A 22,060-nucleotide genomic window follows, 5' to 3' on the forward strand; every position below is an offset into this window, starting at 1 on the left:
TTGATCCCTAATCTTAATATGTATATGTATATTTGCATATATTCTTGTATACTGTTTTCAAGTGTGCTGCAATTTAGATGTACTCAGTTATTAGAGTAGATGGGAAACAAATCAGTCTCAGAAAGTTTTTAGTGTGTTTGTTTATTTTTTCCCATATGAACTTAAGTTTTTGAATGGCAGTTTTCTGTCAATAACTTTTTAAAGTGACAACACTGTCTGATCTTTTAAAACCACAAAAAGGTCTTGAAGTCACAGGTGGCTGTTGCTAATTCATATGTCTAGCTAGATAGATTCAAATGGTCAGAGCCAATGATTATCTTTCAAATTGGTATGTTAGTTCCATGGATGTAGTGATTAAGCTGTTGAACTCTTGTGATCTCTTTTCTTTTTTTTTTTCTTTTTTTTATTATTTTTTTAATTCATTAATTACATTGTATTATGTAACACAGTTTCATAGGTACTTGGATTGTGATCTCTTTTCTTTTAAAAAAATGATTTCTTTTTGGAGAGAAAGATCTTCTGTCAGCTGCAATGGCCAGAACTGTACCAATCCGAAGTCTGGAGCCAGGAGCTCCTTCCAGGTTTTCCACTCAGGTGCAGAGTCCCAAGGCTTTGGGCCATCCTCGATTGCTTTCCCAGTCCACAAAGAGAGAGCTTAATGGAAAGTGGGGCAACCAGGACACGAACCAGCATCCATATGTAATCCTGGTGTGTGCAAGATGAGGATTTTAGCCACTGTGCTGCTGTGCAGGACCCAAATTCATGATTCCACAAGATTCTTTTCTTATGTGATAGTAAGATATGGCTGATTATTGGTCTAACTAGAGTCAATATTAGAAAAGAAAAGTGAACACAATCTTCATTAATATTGGCCATGTCCAGCTTCTTTTTCCAAAAATGAGTTGGTATCTATTCTGTATTTCTCATCCTCAAGGTATTGAGATTTGTGATTTCAAGGGAATCAATTGTACCATGTGAATCACGTTTCAACCACAATAATTTCCTGGGTCAACCTATCAGCCAGGTAAAGTTAGTTACTGACCAGAAGTATCATAGAGGTGTTAACTGATGGTACCTACCAATGCTCCTTTTTACTTGGTTTGCTGATGCCTTCTAAAAGGATAGTCTCAATGCCTGTATGCCTAGATACAATTTGTACACTATGATAGTAACTAATTCTATGCTCTATTCTTGCTGCAGCTCTTAATTTGGTGTTACAATTCTTTGGCTCTTGAGGTATCTTAGTATCTTTCCATATACATGTGAAGAGCTTTGAATTTAGTCAAATTTTACATTTTTTTCATGACCTGCTATTCTGTGGGAGCTTATACACATTAAAACTCCATACCGTATTAAAAGTTAAGTTTAGAAAATGCAGGATGGTATTTCAATATGAATGAGTCAGTTGGGGCCTGACAGTTAATCTCAAGTTCAGTTAATCAAGGTCAAGTTGGGCTGTGGTATTGTATCCAAATCTCAGCCCAGGCTAGACCGTGCCCAATTGATGGGGTGATGCTGGGGTCAGTGACTGGCTGAATTGCCAGCACAGTAGCAGGGATTTCTGAAATTTCCAGTTAGTCACACCCATTTCCCAGCCTGGCCAGGCAACACAGAGAAGAGAAAATCACTGGAAATGCCAGGGTTAGCGTGACTGGATGCAATCCCAACATCTGTGTCTTTGCACTTGCATTTCCCCCTGGGAGCAGAACCCGGGCAAGTATAGGACTCATTTGCCAACTGTATTAAATCTACGTTCTCATTCTCTTAGGAGTTTACTGTACTTAACACACTATACTTAAATCTGTCTAATGCAAAGCTGTGTCCTCTACCGTCAAAGCATCAAAGAAAACTATTCCAGTGAGATGTATATACTAAGCCTCAGTTTCCTCATCTGTAAAATGGGAACAATAAAGGTCACAACCAAGCACGACTGATCTGAAGATTAAGAGAGAAAATATGTAAAGCTCGAAAAACAAAGCCTCAATCACAGTAATTACTCCATGAACATTACTGATGCATGTGATCAACCCTCCCTGGCATGCACACACACACAGTCACTGTGGTGGGCATTGTCTCTGGCAGTGTGAGGGCTGACTATAAAGAATCATGGAGAGCACGGAGAATCCCACCAACAGCTGCACTGTGGGCCTTCCTGCAAGAAACCGCAGAAGAATCAGCTGCACACTCCTAAAGACTCCTCTCCACCTGCTGCCCATGAAATCACATCCTTATTTCCATTGCTCATAACTGAGAGTCCTCTGAAGCTGGTGGCTTTCTTGTTAAAATCAGAACAGTCTGTGCAGGAATTGTGCTCCACGTTCCCTCTGACTCGGAGAGCTGAGTGTGTGTGAGGTGTGCATAAGCACACATGAGAAGATATTCCAGCCCCTGTCACAAATCACTCCGGACACACTCTATGTTGTTTCACATTCATATTGTCCTGCTAAGACATGTCACTTGATGAGCTCCTTGTAGCATGTGGATAAAACCACAGAGATATCCAAGGAAATATCCCCAGTGGTAACCACCCAGCACTTCCCTGGTGAGGAAGAGGACTATCTTCATATCACCCTGGATGACTGGAGCATCCCTGGCACACTGGAGGTGGTCAAATGGCACTGGGGAAGTTGACTTGCATCTGTGTATCCTTTTCTCCTCCACATTCTACCTCCCCACAAAAAGGCCCAACTCCTGCTGGTTTTTGGAGAGCATGTCTCAGCAGTATGTTCCAGACTTGCACTATCCCAGCATTCCAACCAAGATTCCAGCCAACTGGGACTGTGACAACCGTGGCCTGCGACTCCCCCCTGCCCAGGACCTCAGGGAGGGTGGTGCATGTAGCACTGGGAGTCCGAGAGCAGCAGGGTTGAGGACGTGAGGGGACAACTAGAAAACTCTTGGCTGAGGAGCCAAGAACCCCAGCACCAAGGACCAGTCTGCCTCTCTGCACTTGGAATGTCCTACTTGTTCCATCACAAAAAAAAGCACAGAAAGCAACACAACTGTTAGTATTCACAGAGAATCTCTGTGGTGCTGATTGTGCTGTGCAAACCAGAAATAATCTATGTCCAATGTCCCCCACATCTCAAACAATTAATGCATGAATGCCAAGCAGTTTGAGGCAAAGAGAAATCTCCCTTGATGTGGCTCCACCAGGTGGGGTAACCTCAAACTTCACTCTTATGTTCCAAGAGATGATGATTCTGTGTCTCCAAGGAGTTAGAAGCAGTAGACTAGAAAAGGAATTCATCTTCTTCCTCCTCCCACATGTTTTAGTATCAGGAATATATGAAGATAAATCCTCACACCATCATTTATTAGCTGTGCAATTCTGTTACTTCAATGTAAAATGTGGTAGTAAGTTGTATTAGACAAAACTCTCACAGTTTGAAGATGATATCATTGAAAGTGCTTGGCACATAATTGGTGAAAATTATGATTATTGTTGATTACTTACTGTTATGTGTATTCTTTGGAAAGCATTAAGGGTTAGATCAATCAAATTTAGTGATTACAATCTCTAAATCCCTCTTTTTCTTTGTTAAGTGGTGCAATGCAAAATAAGGTGGTGGTACCTGGGTTCTGCTACTATTCTGGAAAACAATGTACTGTTTTCTTCAACAGGATTTCGATGTGGTAGTTTAATCCTTCTTAGTGATTTGTAGGATAATCTATCTATATGAATATTAAGGGAATTAAATTACATGCAGCTAATGGAATTAGAATGAATCAACTCAAACTGAATTGACACAATGATTTCAAAGATATATGGGTACAATTGTTTAAGTTTTTTACTTTTTATTAATTTAAGAGAGAGAGAGAGAGATTTTTCCAGTCATGGGTTCATTCCTCCAAAATACCAGCAAAAGTTGGTACTAGACCAGGTCATATAAACATATCACCCACAGGGCTTGCCTCCCACTGCCGGCTGCATCCCAGGGTGTTCATGAGTAGAAAGATGCAATCAGAAGTAGAGCTCAACTCAGCGCCACATATCAGGCACAGGAGTCATGAATGGCTTCTTAAAACAACTCCAACATGGGGAGAATCCCAGTACCTATGAATCTGTGTCACATAACACAATGTAATTAGTGAATTAAAAAAAAAAACAACTCCAACAAATGTACACTCCTTATTTTTTTATTTTTTGTAAACATTCAAATCAGTATGTGTAATACACTGTGATGCACATGTCTAAGCCTAGAATAGCTCTCAAAAGATCAATAAATAATCTGTGACAGAAATCACCTCCTGAAATAGTAACCCTTGGGAAATGCAAACAGGTAGCTGAGAGCAAGAATTCTTACTTTTTTATTATGTACACTTTATTATGTGCCATTTACATTTTGTATGTGTTATCGATACATGAAACAGAAATACAGAACTTGGGCCTGGCGGCATGGCCTAGCGGCTAAAGTCCTCGCCTTGAAAGCCCCGGGATCCCATATGGGCACCGGTTCTAATCCCGGCAGCTCCACTTCCCATCCAGCTCCCTGCTTGTGGCCTGGGAAAGCAGTTGAGGACAGCCCAATGCATTGGGACACTGCACCCACGTGGGAGACCCGGAAGAGGTTCCAGGTTCCCAGCTTCGAATCTGTGCACACCGGCCATTTGCGGCTCACCTGGGGAGTGACTCATCGGATGGAAGATCTTCCTCTCTGTCTCTCCTCCTCTGTGTATATCTGGCTGTAATAAAATGAATAAATCTTAAAAAAAAAAAAGAAAGAAATACAGAACTTAAACATGCACACACACACACACTTGCTCACTCACACAGTGAGCACGGGCAATGGAGTGAATGACAAAGTGTAAGAAGGTTTGAAGTACAATAGGTCAGAAATTCAAACAATTTATATTTTAAAAGTGGAACTCTCCACCCCCCAGTGTTGGGAGTTGGGTTACTTATACTCTTAGTGGGGAGCTGGGCTGTTAAATATTTTTGAGTAGTTTTCATGACCAAAACAGGTGTTGGATGACCAGTTGGAGGCATCTGTTCATCCTTGGTGAGTCCACATACCAGTTAAGGAGAGAGAGGAGTGATCAGGCAACTGGTCTGGCTAAGTCACAGCGATGACACCTGTCAGGGACATTGTGGGAGTTTGGCACAGAGCCGTTCAGCCTGCAAAGAACACCACCAGAAACAGGTGGTTCTGGCCACCTTTTGGTGCCCCCAGTTGCTGTATCCTCACCATCTTCTTCTCTTATCCCTTTCCTCCTGGGGAAGAGATCTGAGTGTCAATGCCATCATCCCTGCTGACCAGCTACTGAAGTCCCATGTCACCGTGACATTCATAAACATGTTGGAGAATGCCCCTGTCATGTTCCGTGAAGGAGGCAGGGAAAGGCATTCTGTACAGCTGGATCCCAAGGAAATTTCATGTTGGTTCCTATGTGCAATCTATTTTCTCCATCTCCTGAATTCTCTGGAACCCTGATGTGCCATACTCAGTCCAAGATCCAATGACGCAGGGCCTCTCCCACCCTGTCCATGTAACTGATTACATTGGCTGTCCAGGGATTCAAAAATATCCTTGGACAGGTGCGAGATCTAAACCTAGAATTCTGGTAGGACAATGATGAGGTAGAGAAGCAGTAGGACAGACATGAATATCCTTTGCCCTGTATCCTTGGGACCCAACAGGACCTGGCTGGACTTGGGGACACTCAAGGTTACCAAGTGAGTACAGGAGTCCAGGTTGATCGTTACTTGAGTGGAGACATCCTTTGGAGTCTCCTCAGAATGGTGGAGAGGGCAGCAAAGACCACATATGCTGCAGGAAGAACCAAGGAGAAGCAGATGATCCTGGTAAAGCAGACAGAAAGTCTGTTTCTCAGAGGAGGAAGATGGGGAAAAAGCAGATGGGGACAAGTGAGAGCCCTGGAATTGGGCTCAGTGGCTGAAGGTGCAGTATCTCATCTGACTACAAAGCCAAGAGTCTCCAAGGAGAGAAAATAGGAAAGACAGTGTTAGGGATCCATTTTTTTATTTCATTTATTCTAAAAGCAGGTGGAGGGGGAAGGAGACAGAAACACAAAGAGCGAGAAGAAGAGAGAGAATGGGAGATCTTCATGTTATGAGTCTCTCTTCAGATGCCTGCAGCAACCTGGGCTTGACTAAGCCAAACCCAGGAGTGAGGAGCTCGATCCAGATTTCCCTCGGTGTGAGTGGTAGAGATACAACAACCTGAACCACCACCATCACCTCCCGGGATGTGTATTAGCAGAATAGTTGAAATGGAGGGTGGGGCAGGGCCTTGTATATAGGTACTCCGATAGAATGGAGGCATCCCAAGAGGTTGTCCTAATCACAACAGGAAAGGGAGAAAGAACAACATGATTTTAATATGTTGTATTCAGCGTAATATATCCAAAATTTCATTTTCACGTGAATTCAACATGCAGACAAAAACATTCAAAATTATTTATTAAGTCTTTGAGAGCCAATATGCATTTTACATTTAGAAGACATCTCAATTTGTGTGCTAAATTTTCATCATAAGTATGTTATCTGGGACCTGCATTGTTATGCAATGGGTTAAGCAGGTTTCGTGTCCTGAGAGCTCCACTTCCAATCCAGCTCCCTACTAACACACGTGGAAAAGTGGCAAAGATGGCCCAAGTACCAAGAATTCCAGGCTTGAGACAGAAAGAGCCCCAACTTCCACTGAGCTGGGTTCTGCCTCTGTCCCCCTCTTGTCCTGACTCAGCACTATCAGGTTGTGTTTGTTTCCCACTGAAGAAGAACCGAGGATGGAGCTCAAGGTTCCAATCCTGCTTCTCTTTTGTGAGCCTGGCCAAGTTCCTAATCCTTTCTAAGTCTTAGTTTCTTTATCTGTGGGTTGAGAAACAGTAAGATCATTGGACTTCCTAGCATTATGGTGAAAGGCAAATGCCTCACTCTGAGATTTCTCTGTAGAGCCACAGACTGTGACTGAACTCTCTTCTGAGAAAATGAGGTTTTTCCACGCAACAGACCAACATCAGATTAGCCTGAACTATGCAATCAGAACTTCCCCAATGTCACCCTGCTCTTCAGAGTCTTCTCTGGTCATCTCTGACAAAGCAGCCTCAGAACCCTTGGAAAGTGAAGCCCCAATGGGCCGGATAATTCTTTGGGATCTTAACCGCTACCATTTAAAATATCCTTATATAAATGCTTTCTGATTCGTCTAGCTAGAGCAGAGACTAAAATTATTCAGCAGCAATTTTTTGAGAACAAAGCATGTTATTGCTTTTTAATCCCCTGGGTTTGCCTCATTGAACAGTCTGAGATTAGCTTGTTACTGGCTTGGTTGATTGCTCAAGGCCTAAGCTAGTCCACATAACCACTTCTGCAGGACAGAAGATCACAGTCTGGCCTGGCCCAGCCTTCCTCTCTGTCAACAGAACAGGGATATGGGGGAACAGAGGCTTCCAAGGCTTTAATAGTCAGTCTTGTGTGTTCTTTCAGTCACAGGTGGTGGAGGTAGCAGGATGATGCTTGAGTCTTCCAAAATCATCACCTATGAAAATTTCATCTGAAAGGAAAATCAGCTGCTCCCTCTTTCCTGGGGTGCTCAGTATGGACAGACAACTGGACCTCATCCCATATCTGGGCTCTCAAGAGCAGAAGCACATCAGAATTTCTCTCTGTGTTTATGAGATGCCTGGATCTGACTCTGTCCTCCTCCATCTTCTGTGGCCTTCCAAACCCATCAGTGGTACAGACAGTCTCCTTTTGGAGCCTAGGGGCTTCAGATGTGCCTGCTCCATTTGTCCCCTGCACATTTACATAGTGTCCACCTCTTGGATACCCCAACTCAGATGTTGGCCAAATGTTGTTGAAAGGGACTTAACTGGCTATCCCTCATCCCATCCTCAGACACATGGTAAAGCAAATCTCACATATGGACACAACGATTTTTGTAAAAATGATTTTCACTGTAGTATTATGTGAAATATTTAAATGTCCACATAGCAAGAATGCAGGTAGATATGAGGTAATATGTCCATGCAATTGCAAGCTACGCCACTATTAAAGAAAATAAAGGATATACATGCTGACATGAAACAAATGCCAAGATACATTGTTGGGAACTAAATCCAGGACAGCAAGTATTGTATGCTATCAGTTACATAAGAAAAACCTACACTTTAAAGGCATAGATGAGTTCTGGAAGTGTAGGAAAACAGGAATCTGTACGCCAGGAAACCTCGCCAATATATAACCATAAGCAACTGTAATCTTGTGAGAAATCTCCAAGAACTCAGGGCAAAGGTCCTGAAGCAGTTGGGATTGGGAAAATGGGCATAGGAACCCCCTGATCCTCAAGCTTTGGTAAAGGATCAAACAGAAGTGGGGTTTTTTTTCCAGTTTCTTTCATGTGCACACTGTGTAATTATTAGTAGCCTACTTAAAAACACATTGTTTATTGAATCCTTTGCATGTGTACATGTAAGTTACATCCTGTTGCAAACCCTCCTCACTTATGCCTATGTGACCCTCAATCTTTAAAAGTCATTTGCTCATAATATACTTTGTAGTCTATGTGTGCAATTATCGACTCTGTGCACCAAGAGCTCTCTCTGCAGGACGACAAACAGGGAGGAAATACAAAAAGTTGTCAGTAGCTGCCTCCAGGAAGGAACTGATAATCCTGAGAAAGATGTATATTATTTGCTGCATATATTTTTACTGCTATAGGTATACATTTTTTGTATTTTTTGAGTGGTCAAAAGATCTTCTTCATATAAACTTTCCCATATTTACTAAAAATAATCTCTCTCCTTGTTGCCCAGTCTGGGTGCAGAATAGCCACAAAATCTCTTCTCCCCCTAAACTGTGGCTGCCATCCTATCTCTGTCATAAGAAGTGTCATGCCTGATTCCTTTGCAAGATGACGGGTGCTCCAGTGTGCATTTGTATTTCATGCACCTTGCAGCCCTCCATGCCTTTGATGCCACACAGTTCTGCAGTTTTGCTTTCCCCCTACTCAGGTGGTGGTGGCAGTGTGGCTTCTGTGGTCTCTGCACAGTCTCTCAGGAGCTCAGGCACTTCTTCACACAGAGTGGTGGGGCTTACCTTGGGGGGTTTCACCAACAACCAATCACACAAGATGATGGGGCTGTGTATGTAGTACCTCCCATTGACCATTTCTCAAAGCCCTGAGCCCTTGAGTCTTTTCTGCTGATTATATAAATCTGGCTAGTTCAAGATCTGCATCGCATGGGACATGTGAGAGGCCAGCAATAGTCAATGGCCAGTGACTCTGGTGTTTATCTGATCTGTTCTGACCACCATCATTTCCTGCTGTCTTTGCCCACTGAGCTACTTGACTCTACAGCTCAGCTCCTAACGTCAGCCTCAGATCCCCTAGGCCTGTATTTCCTTGGGTTTCAGCCTCTGCGTGGGCCTTAATATATGTAGCCTGTCTGTATTTCTCTCAGAGAGAGAAGTCAGCCTGGCCTGGTACAGTCAGGCAGGGCACACCTCAACTCTCCTTCATCAGACTAAATGGCTGTTGCTGTTGGTTTTCTGTTTCCCAGATAAGAACAAGGCAGAAGGACCTTGGCAGCTTTCCAAGGAGCCAGATCCTTCTCCAGCAGTATTTAAATGGACAAGTTCTTATGAATGGCCTGCAAGTACCCTTTGGCTGCTATAGAAAGTAAGAATGTAGCATATGCAAAAAGACGCATATGTTTGATTCAGGCAAGGGATATAGATTCTTTCCATGTAACAACATAGATCTGAATAAAATTTACATCTTCAGACACAGGCTCTGTGCACTGTCCCCTGTTGTGGTCTCTGAGTAAGTCCTCTTCCAGTTCACCCTCTTCTGTTTCTTAGACTTGGCCCTACTCCTCACAACCTTGTTGAAAAGTTTGTCTTAAAGCCTTGGGCAACCAGTGTAGTGCCTAGCTCCTCTTGTTTCGTAGTCACCATTCAGCTGCCTTAAACTCTCCTGCAGTGTGTACCATGGGGAGCATCATCAGGGCACCAAATCTCACTAGAATGTGGTTTCTAACAGACTACCTCTTCTGGGAAGGAGTCACAGTACCTTTCTTATACTGTGTCTTTGTCAAACAGCGTACGCACACTGAGGGTAAAATTGGTCTTGCCTTGATGATAAAGCATGTTCTCTAAGTGCGTTTTCTCTCTTCTCAAAATATTTACTTATTTTCATTTTCCTTGAAAGGGAGGGAAACACACACACAAATTCCTCCATTCACTGGGTTTGTTTTTTCTATTAATGCCTTTAACAGTCAGGGCTGGGCCATGCCAGAGCAAGGAGTCTGGAACCTAATCCAAATCTCTCATGTGGTTGGTAGAAACCATAGCATTTGAGCCATCATCTACTGCCTCAAAGGCTATGTATTAGCAGAGGGCTGGATGAGAATCAGGGAAGCCAGGACTGAATCCAGGCACTGTGCTATGAAATGGAGACTTCCAAAGCACTGACTTCACTCCTGCTACACCAAGCACCTGCCCCCTGGATGAGCTTTCTTTTTCAGAGATGGGTTGCTTTGCACATCAACTCTCATGTCTGCCCATGCCCCTTTGTGACCAGCTGGCTAGAAGTAGGGTGTAAGATACGGGAGAAAGTTGTTCATCTTCGTGTGAGTCAAGCTCAAGCTCTGATCTCAGAGAATATGCCAGCATCCCAAAAATGTACCTCACAAAGGAGGACATCTTACTCTGCCCTGAAGTCACCATCATTATTTCCTCTTCTTGCTTTGGAAGATAAATCTAGGCAGGGAGAGGAAATGCAGTCATTCAAGATCTGGGAGAATGGGAGCCAAGGAACAGATTAGGAAACCCAAGAAAGGGAATCTCCATGCTAATATCAGCACCAACAGCATTTACGTAACATTTGACAGATTACTAGTACCTGAGATGTGATCTATGAATGATCCAGCATTTCCATCCATTTGTGTCCTGGCTGTTAGTTTGGAGATATAACTTAACAGATGTATGCTTATCATGATTGTGAGAAATCATCTTCAAAACAAAACATAGGCCATCAAAAAATTCCCACATCCTTTCCTGACTAGGAACTTTCCTGTAGAGATTCCTGTAGCATCATTCACTGTGCTAATTCCCAAAGCAGATACTAATGTGTCGGAGAAGTGAGAATGGCTCCAGCACCTAAGGATAAATATCAAAGTGCTCCAGCTCTTTGCGACTCAATCGAGCAGGGTTCTGTGCTTTAGGTGTTTTGCTTCCAACCTGTAGAAGAAAAGAAAAAACTTCAGACCTACTCACTAGGAGCTCCTGTGGAGTATGAAACTGTGTCCCCATTTTACATATTGAGTAAATGAGGTTTGGAGTAGTAGAACAAAATCCTTAGAGCAGACAACTAGTCTAAATCCAATCCCACTGCTTTCAATTCTGGTGCTTTTCTTAACCACACTATGCTTTGTCCAGATCCCCAGTGCTGCTGAGGCCCGCCCATTTCCTGTAGAAAGCCAGTCTGTTCAGCCAGCTTTCATGTTGGGCTTCAGCTGAAGTGCTGGAGATTGCAGCAGCAACCCACTCACCATCTCCCTTGTGACCAGTTACAACATCTTTACTGGACTGCAGATGGAGGTTGGGTGTGGTATGAGGCTAATGAGTGGGGGTGATATGCACACAGTCATTTCTCCAGGCAAGTGAGAAGTGTAGTTATACCAGTCATATACCAACATGTGGAGACTAGATGAGGCAATTCATGGAAGACACTGTCAGGTTGCCTTATATAACATGACCTTAAAGTTTGAGTCTTCTCCTGACTGCCACATGCACATTCACTCTCTAAATGACCTGAGGGGAACCAATTCAGCCACCAGGTTTGGCCCCTTGTAGATCATTCACCCCAGCAGAAGCCTCAGAACACTCATGTCTTTGAATAATCCCCAATCTGATTTCAGGGAACTCATTTAGAATCATTTATCATCCACACACTGACCTCCTCCTCCCCTGATCCTCCCACAACATACACTCAAACCTTTGGAACACTTGTGGCTCACAACCTGGGAACTAGCTTAGGGACAACCATAATGTACAACCCGAGTCCAGTGAGAGTCCAATTTCATATGACCTTGTGTTACACGCTGGCTCTCCTTGAGCCTCCATATATTAATCTCTGAAATGAATAGTTGGCATACAGGCTTTTGTTACAGAGGTTAAGAAGCAACTCGGAGTGCTCACATTCCATATCCAGGTGCCAGGATTCGGTCCCTGGCTCTGCTCCTGATTCTAGCTTCCTGTTAATGCATGCTATAGGAGGCAGCAGATAATGGCCCCAATACTTGGCCCTGCCACCTATGTGAGCATCCTGGATTGAATGCCTGGATCTTGGCTCCTGGCTTTGACCTGGTTCAGTTCTGTATGATGTGAGCCTTTAAGGGGTCAAACAGCATATGGGCTTTCTCTCTATCTGGCTTTTTCTGCCACTTTACATTTCAAATAAAATATATGAATTAAAAAATGAAGATTTGGATTAGAAGACCCCCCCTTCTGCTCAAATGGCTGAAACTCTAAAACCATGTGGATAACCTTTTCCTAAACACCCCTGAACTGGATATCAGTGCTTTGTTGCAGAAACAAACCCACTTAAGAGAAGTTCCAGAATCCTACCTCATCGTAGATGGAGTAACTGACAGGAGAGCTGCGGGTCTTCTCCTTGGATGCAGACTAGAAATTCACAGAGTAAAGAATTCTTCATTTCAGGTTTAATGACATTCCAGCCTGATATGAGGGGTTCTAAAGGAGACTTGGGACCCAGAACCCCCTGGGGATATTCTCAGCCAGTGAATACAATCTCTCACTCAGGAATAAACACTGATATTTATGGTTTCCAAGAAAGGGAAAATGCATAATTGCATATGAAGATACATCTGCCCCAAAGTCAGAGCTTAGCATCTCACACCCATATATGCATAAAGCAACCATACCCCCCCCCCACACACACACATTACATTCCTGGTGCAGTGTCTAGCAACATCTATACAGACTTGTACTGTGGTGCTTAATCCACAACTCACTCTCATGGGAGGCGCACATTGATTCAAGGACTTATTGAAAGACAGTGGAGTAAAAACCTGAAAAATGTGTTCTAAACTGTATCAAACATACAGTCCATGACTTCCATGGTTGCATGGACTTTCACGAATTCCAAGCTTCCCAAGCATCACATCAAGGCTCACAGCTTTACGCTGTGACTCCAACCTTGGGAACACCACTCCTCCCATCCCTTCCCACACAAGGTAGAAAGGATGGCCACAGCCACCGGATTACCTAGTCCAGATTCAGGTACATATGTGACCTCACTGAAGATGAGGAGCTCAGTAGATGTACAGGCTCCCCTCAGTCAGGAGGCCTCCACTAGCAGCTAGTTGGTCAGAACCTCTGGCCCCTGAGAATCAACAGTATGTTGCTCCATGTCTGGTCCCCACCTCCAGCTCCAGGTAAGGATCTGCCTATGTAACCTCTCCATTATCTCAGCTGTAGGGCTAGCTGCTCTTGCAAGATCCTGTGGTTCCTCTGCACAGACCACTTCCTTTCTGACCTTTGCCCCAGCAACCTCCTCCTCCCACACTCTCCCCACAAAGAAAAAAACTTTTGGAAAATCCTATTATTCACTAGTCATTAAGTTTCAGAATTATTCCTTTTCTGTATATAGACTCAGGAAGGCATTTCTTGTTAGCCTCTTAGCATCTAAAATCAGTTAATAAAAGCTCTTCATAAATATATACAATGGAGAACAAGTCCATATACACACACTTTCTGCAAACTCATCCCTGCATGTGCGTGCGCGCGCGCACACACACACACACACACACACACACACACACATACACACATGCCAAACACACAGCTACCTTAGTAGTGCCTGGGAGGAAGGGGGAGAGACTCACCTTCCGCGAGGTCTGTACGAATGCATACAGTGTATTTGATGCATTTGAAGCATCTTGTGAAACAGAAGCAGGTACCTAATGAGAAGAGAAAGAAAACCATTTCAGAATCATGGATCCAGCCCAGCAATAGCACTCCTAGGGATATATCCAAAACATCTCTTACACAAGAAACCAACATGCACGCCTATGTTCATAGCAGCACAATCTACAATCGCAAAAACCTGGAAGCAACCAAAATGCCCATCAATAGAAGACTGGATAAGAAAGCTATGGTTCATCTACTCTATGGAATACTACTCAGCTATTAAAAAAAAACGAAATGCAGTTCTTTGTGGTCAAATGGGCCCGACTGGAATCCATCATGCTAAGAGAAATGAACCAATCCCAAAAGGTTAAATACCACATGTTTGCCTTAATCTGAGATGAAAAGATGACAACTTGGAAGATAGTACCTGTATATTGTAATATTAGTGCAATCTCTAACAACCTGTATCCAATGCAATAAGATAATGCGATATAATCTATAAACCAACAATTAATGTCAGAATACTTAAGATCTACATCGAAAAACTGTAAAACCTACTATACCCTCAATATGCTATGTTAATCCGTAATGGGGAGGGAGTGCAGGGAAGTCTTTCAGGACCATAAAAAGAGTGAGGAAAAAGTACAATATAGCCTATCAAGATCAAATCTGGTAATTCATAGACAACAGACTAAAACGGCACTAAACAATAGTAAAACTACTATACCAATGCATGAGGGGGGAATCGGGTGCGATCCTGACAACCTCTTAACAGGAGGTCATGTGCATGGAGCAGGGGGGCACTCCAGAGTGGAGCAGGTGGTAAGGAGGAAGCTTGGATCCCAACCATCAAGACTCCCAGACCTTCACCACAAAACTATTAATACGAGCAACAAGGACTATACCCCAACTGCCAAGGAGGCCACAGGGAATTGGATGGCCTCGGAGGCCGAGTACTCTGAGGTCACCCACCCCCAACCAGAGCTTCCGCAGGGGATAGAAGAAGTCCAAACACTACCGTGCAGAAACCAAGGTCATCGGAAAGACAACCAGAAGCCCTGAGCAGTCCGCAGAAACAGAAGAACAATAAACGTCCTTCGGGACCAGGGAGGAGAGCTTTTCTCTGGTCTGAGCCTGGCTCCAACTCTGGATCCCCACTCTCCCTCGCGATGACCATCGGGATTGCTCCGAAAACCCCTCACAGCAAACAAACAATCATACAAACTAAAAAAACCTAAAATAAATAGACAAACAACAAAAAGTATTGGTTGGAATCTGACAGGAAAGAGCTGGCGTGGATTGGCTCATGCCTCGCTGGGTGGGACACAAAGATTAGTCACTCCTCACCATGGTGTTGAGGATTTTCCTGCACACCACACCCCCCCCAAAAAAAATGTTCTGCACCTTAAATGTCGACAAATGTCTTGTTAGAGTTACAAGCCAGTCTAGATTACCCTAAAATTTGCCAAGATCAGCAAAATTATACTTCAACACAACAAATGGCTAAATACGAAAATGAAATAGACACGAGACAGCTGAATGGTACCTTATAGCCATTTTAAGGTATATAGCAGCCGGTCCTGTATATAAACTAAAATTGAAATGTCAATGAGCTAATCATAGGTTGTGGTTAAGAACTTGCTCTTTTTTTTTAACATACTGGTTACTCAAAACCATGTCAATTCCATAATGTTGCAAATTGCTGTTGATGTTATATTGGGACTCTTGATTGACTGGGATGATATTCTACCAGCTCTAACTTCGGACCAGAAATGGTCTCCCCAAGAAACTGTTCAACCCATCTGGACAATAAGTAGCTGGACTCTATGCTTGGTATACGTTTGCAAGGAAAGAATCTTGATTGAATTTGAACTGTAATACTGCATCAAGGTGGAGGAATCCACCAGGAGGGAGGGGCGTGGGGAGGGGTGGGGGGATTTCCAGAGCCTATGAAACTGTCACATAATGCAAAATAATTAATAAAAAAAAAAACCAAAGAATCATGGATCCAGCACAACCCTCAGAATGTCATCTCTACCTTGCCCAGATAGGAGATGTACCTGGTACTGAGAAGAACCTGGACTAATGGGGCAGTCAGACAACCTAAGAGCTGGTCCCACTTGCATTGAGGACAGTTACTTCATATGCACATGTTTGCTTTATCCTCGAGACCATTCCACAAGATGAGAATGGCCACAGCTTACCTGTAGCACAGATGACGCTCTCAAAGTGTAAGTAGCCCATAGAGACATTGTGCACACAGAAGCAGCACTCAAACCCAAGATTCTCATGAACAATTTTCTAAACACGCAAGTGCTGCTCTTTGCCCATGTGGATTTGGGCTAGGTGGTCTCTGAGACAAAAGTCCACCCTCGTTTTAAAATGCTCTGATCTCACCCTCACTCAACACCCAAGGCTGAGAGGAGCGCTTCTTTTAATGAACTGCAGTTTCTCTCATTGGAGTTCCATATAGAAGAAGTAGAATTAGCAGTCATGGACAATTCTTACAATCAGGTTTTGTTGGATCTATAACTTAGCAACAAAGTTTTTTAAAAGATGCTACTGCTTCAGCTACTCAGCATTTTTATTATTTTTTCCTTTTTTTAATATTTTATGATACAGTTCCATAGGCTCTGGGATATGTGTTACCCCCTTCCTGAATCCCTCTCCCCCATTGATTTCCCTCAAATTATTACAGTAGTATAGTCCTTCATAAACAATCCTAAGTCCATCATTCTGCCAGAGAATGGCAGAGAGTCCAGCATTCTATTGTCAAGATATATTTAATAGTTTCATTGGGAGTCCATCATTAATTTGGAAGTCGAGATGCATACTACATTGTATCTTCACATCTGTATGTGATAGTCTTGATTACACAGTTACTATATATCCCCCTTAAATGAAAAGCTATAAAACAAAATCAGCAACACGAAGAAAAATAGCAAATTACAACAACATGAAGTTAAATAGCATGCTACTGAATGACTAATGTGTCTCTGAATAAATGGAAATGAAAAAAATAAAAAAATAAAAAAACCCTTTTTGAAGCAAACGATGCTACTGTATGAACTATGAGTCAGTGAAGAAACTAATAAGGAAAAACTTTTTTGAAGAAATGAAAATAAAAACAAAAATGTCAAAACCCATGACATGTAGCAGAAACATTGAAAGGGCCATTGATCTTGTGTTTTGTATGAAGGTCACCTTATATCAGGAAGAACATATGATTGTTCTTTTGAGATTGATTTATTCATTGTGCATAACGGTCTCTAATTGGGACCATTTGATTGCAAATGGTAAAATTCCATTCCTTTAGCTCTTCCCCTTTTTTCTTATCGCTCTCCCACCACCTCTATCCATTCCTGCCCCATTGGAATAAACCCCCTAAGGTTAAAAAAATCCATTCCTGTAAATGGCTGAGTAGTATTCTATGGAGTAGATGTATCACAGTTTCTTTTTTTTTTTTTTTAAGAAAGATTTATTCATTTTTATTACAAAGTCAGATATACAGAGAGGAGGAGAGACAGAAAGGAAGATCTTCCGTCTGATGATTCACTCCCCAAGTGACCACAACAGTCGGTGCTGTGCCAATCCAGAGCCAGGAGCCAGGAACCTCTTCCAGGTCTCCCACATGGGTGCCGGGTCCCAAGGCCTTGGGCCGTCCTCGACTGCTTTCCCAGGCCACAAACAGGGAGCTGGATGAGAAGTGAAGCCGCCGGGATTAGAACCGGCGCCCACATGGGATCATGGCACGTTCAAGGCGAGGACTTTAGCCACTAGGCCACGCCGCCAAGCCCGTATCACAGTTTCTTTATCCTCTCCTCTTTTAATGGACGTCTGTGTTGTTTCTATGCATTTGCTATTGTAGGTTGTGCTGCTATAAATACAGGATTACAGATCCCTTTCCTCATATATTTTTCATGATACAGTTACTACCCAACATTTTTCAAATTCTTATCAAGATATTTTTTATCACTGGCCACAAGGTGGCAGTGTTTTGCCCAAAAGTGTTAGGTTATCGAGACCATTTCTCGGCTGCCAATATTACAGGAGGCTTCTCCAGCTCATGAGAGAATTTCTGTAATCCCAGAATGTCAGGGGCCAGAGAGGAAGGAGGATAGGGACCCATGAATCACCTGGCTCATCATTGTCACTACCTAGCTATGTGGCCTGAAGCACACTGAATTAACCTGCATCTCAATTTCCTCATCTGTGATTTGGGATTTAAAGCACATATGAAGTATTAGAACCAAATCATCAGGCTACATGACATTTATTAAGAAAATGGGCGTTACTTTAATATGCAATAAAGCAAAAGGGAGCAAGACAGCTCTATTCTTTGCTGAAAACTGGAGAAATCGAGACTGAAGACTTAAGGAAGAATAAGAAGAAGAAGAAGAAGAAGAAGAAGAAGAAGAAGAAGAAGAAGAAGAAGAAGACGACGACGACGTACAAGTGTTTAACGTGTTGGAAGCAGCAGGAAGGGAAAACAGCAGCTGAGTTCTCTCACAGGTGTTTAACCCTCCTCCTGCGGCTTTACTCGGCCAGACTGTATCAAGCTTGAAGAAAAGATACCTTTTCCCAAGCTTCCCAGCTCTGCTCATCGCCACATGGGAATTTTCAAATAATTTCTTAAGGCCATTTAAACCAAGCTGACTTCTGGACTCCAAACCCTGAGGTCTCATCCTGCCATTTAAAGCTGTGCATGTAGAGAGTGCATTAGGGGGCCCTTGGGGTGGGTACAGAACGGATTAGGATTACCAGAGTGGTACCTGAGCATGGATCATGGAGTAGATGGTGCTCCCTTCTGGGGGTTTCTGCTGCTCCTCCTCTTGCTCCTTCTGCTCCTGCTGCTGCTGCTGCTCCTGCTGCTGCTGCTCCTGCACAGACATGGGATAGGTAGCTGGAGTGATGGGAGCAGGGGAAGACAGCATAAAGGAAATGCAATGACTCCTGGGAGGCTGGGTGTGGGGAGCTGGTGGAGGGGAGGGAGACAGGGGAAAGCAATTTGTGTAGAGGAGCAGAGAACAGGTTGGAAGGGCCTCACACAACCCCACCCAGGGGATTCTGTCTCTCTCTCCTGGTGATGTAGAAACTCTTCCTTATTTCAATCATGTCTCCATGAAATTGGCCACACAACCATCAATAACTGGCTGAGCTGCAAGAAGGGCTGTTACCTGAGCTTTGACTCAGGGTACCAGAATTCAGAAGATTTAAACACTGTAAACCCTTCCCTGGCTCCAGACTTCATGGTCAGCATTCCCCTGGGCAGCTACAGGGCTGTGTGGAGGCTTGGACACAACGCCCAAGTTACTTAGTATGACCAGGACAGAGCAGTTTGGCCACATGTGCTTTCTCTGCAAGACTACATCCTGCAGCCAGATGCCAGGAAGGCACTTCCTCCCCATCCGTGCTGCCCCTTCACACAGCAGTTCAGAGGCAGTGGGAGACAAGGCCTGCCCTCTGTCCTCTGCCACCATGCCTTGCTTGCTCAGGGGCACAGAGATGGAGACATCTGCTGAGGAGGTATCCTCTTCTGCAGCCAAGGGTGGTGGGCAGAATTGACTGCTGCCTGCAGCGAGCTGGTAAGAGACCTTCTGCTCTGGGCTTGGTTGGTCACTCCTTCTAGCACTTCAGGCAGACTCAGACCTCTTCCTTCCAAAAGGGTATGAGTGCAAATCACTGAGCCAGTTACAGAACTGTTGTGGTTTGGCTGTCACGCCACCCCAGCTTACATAATAATTCAGAGACCATGAAGGTAACTCCAGGCTTCCTAGGAAGGTTAGAGTTTGTGACTGACACAATCTTTTTAAAGTAGCATTCCTCCTAGCACTACATCCCAGTTAATGACACTGGGCAAAAATGAGGGTGCCATGGGAAGGGTGCCAAGGGTGTCATGGGAAAGAAGTAAGGTGCCATGGGAAGGAAGCAGCAATAGACTGCCTTCTGCTAATGATTTCTGACATGCTCCATCCCTTCTTAGCAAGTGCATCTGCACCAAGATGCTGCCTCCCTTGACACTCTATTTACTCAGCCTTCTGTTTTCCACTTTTCCTCATGACCACAGCCAAAAAGCTGTGCAGAGAAAAGACAGCTGGGGATGGCTGAGGGCCCCTTGCAGAGGACAGCTGAGCAGCTCTCTGTGCCAGCTCTGAATGCCCATCCCCAAAAGAGCATTTTTCCAGACCCATTGAGAAAGACTCCAGCCCCCAGGATGCCATACTTGACTTCTCATTTTCAACTCCTTGATATCTTCATAAACTGTCAGAAATTCCGTGGGGCTGGTCTCTGCAAGAGTAGAAAAGCAAAAAAACACAGTTGTTGGAACCCCCACAGGGCTTCCTGGCCATGATTCTGCTTTTGCCAGGTCCCTCCTCTAAGGCAACTGGGCAAGACTTAAAGTCCAGAAAGGAGACAGGTTGATGCTGTATCCAGAACGTAGTGGAGCAATCAATCTTGACATGCCTCTTCCATCAGGCTGGGCAGGCACCCCTCACACCAGCCACCTACTGGTAAAGTTGAACATTGGGGGTTAGACTAAATATACAACAGCCACCACTGAAGACATGAACCGGGAGAAAGGGCCCAGCAGCTGGGGCTTGTCCTCCCCCAACCAAGCACACACAGCCTCCTCAAGGCTGTGTTCCCAGGACACAGGATCAAGATCCTGAGTCCAATGCTGCAGGCAATGACACCCCAACAACCTTCCACTTACCCGACTGCTTCCTCTTCCTCCTCCACACGCAGAAACAGGTGACGGTGCCAAGAAACAGCATGGTCAGAATCACGATGACCACCAAAAAGGGCAGAAATTTGGATCCTAAGAGACACAGAAGACTGTGCTCTCAAAACTCCCTCTTCCTCCCCTGCCCTCACCCATCCGCTGCAGGGACCATCTCAAATCCCACTCCCCTCTTTGGTGTTGACCTCATGCCTTATGAATTCAACAATGATGTCGTCTCCTTGCTTAGCTGAGTGGCTCCTGAGGGATGTCAAGGCGGGGGGATTTCTATCCAACAGATTTGTTTTAAATTCTAACTTTGTAAGCTCTGTGCTACTTGCTTAATGCCGTTCAGCCACAGTTTCTTTCCTGTAAAAAGATGGTTTGTCTCCCTATGTGGGTTAATTACAAGATCTAATATTAAACTGCTTCAAGAAGCTCACAGAAAGTGGAATTAAAAAAACAAAGATTTTTGTGCAAAATTTTTTTGAAATTCATATGTTGTTTTTCCATAATAAATATTGTTCATGAACTTTTAGAAGACCTTCTGTATGTATGAATTTCAAAATTTTTACTTCAAAGGTAAACTAGAATTTATTCCCATCTTCTATGAATCTCTGAGGCACCCATATATATGCAAAGCATCTGGCATAGCAAATGTGACATTCATCCATTCACTTGCTTTTAGTGGGGCCTGATGCCATGGCATAGTTGGTTAAGTTTCTATCTGTGATGCCAGCATTCCATATGGGGAAATGGTTTGTGTCTCTGAAGCTCCACTTCTGATCCAGCTTCCTGCTTGTTACCAGGGAAAGCAGACAAAGATGGTTCAAGTCTTTGGGTCCCTGCAACCATATGGGAGACTTGGAAGAAGCTCCTGTCTTCTGGTTTTGGACTGGCCAGCTCCAGTTGTTGCAGCATTTGGGGAGTGAACCAGTGGATGAAAAACTTCTCTCTGCAAGTCTCTCCTTCTCTCTGTAACTCTACCTTTCAAATAAAAATAAAACAAATCCTTAAAAATTATTCATTGCATACCTGCCATGTGTTGACAAGTCTGCCATTCACCTTCCTGTCCTGCTTTCACTGCTGCCCCTCATTTGCATTTCTCATTTAATACTGGGAGAAGGAGCTGATTTATGATCCAAGCAACAAGGGAAGAAGGGAAAGGAAATCAGTGTCTCAGGTGCTGGCTGATTAGGTTCTTTGGAAAATGTCACATCTGCAATTCTGTTAAGTGCATGTTAACATCACTCCATCCCACCCTCCCCACCTTAAAAAAAATTAGAGGTTCACAGAAGATGAGAGCCTGAAATCGCCAATTAGTGGATGATGAAACCATGACTGACATAATCCAAAAGCCACTGTCCTTGTCACTGTCTTAGGTAGTTCATCTTTGCTCACTAGTGCTTAGTTTTTTTGGCCCCAATATAGCTATAATT

The 22,060-nt window shown here is 43.7% G+C and overlaps 1 protein-coding gene across 1 annotated transcript in view; it reads right to left on the bottom strand.

The window, feature by feature from the left end:
- Positions 1-9,004: 9,004 nt before the first annotated feature.
- Positions 9,005-22,060, bottom strand: part of CD244 (CD244 molecule) — a 37,095-nt gene continuing 24,039 nt past the window's right edge. Inside the window, exons 4-9 of the mRNA XM_058656195.1 lie at positions 20,616-20,720; positions 19,958-20,188; positions 18,673-18,803; positions 13,876-13,950; positions 12,596-12,652; positions 9,005-11,206 (exon numbers count right to left, since the gene is read on the bottom strand). Coding sequence (XP_058512178.1) covers positions 11,126-11,206; positions 12,596-12,652; positions 13,876-13,950; positions 18,673-18,803; positions 19,958-20,188; positions 20,616-20,720 — 680 coding nt within the window. The 3' untranslated portion in view covers positions 9,005-11,125. The remainder of the gene's footprint in view (positions 11,207-12,595; positions 12,653-13,875; positions 13,951-18,672; positions 18,804-19,957; positions 20,189-20,615; positions 20,721-22,060) is intronic.

The sequence above is a fragment of the Ochotona princeps genome, chromosome 2, assembly GCF_030435755.1.
Source record: "Ochotona princeps isolate mOchPri1 chromosome 2, mOchPri1.hap1, whole genome shotgun sequence".
Classification (NCBI taxonomy): domain Eukaryota; kingdom Metazoa; phylum Chordata; class Mammalia; order Lagomorpha; family Ochotonidae; genus Ochotona; species Ochotona princeps.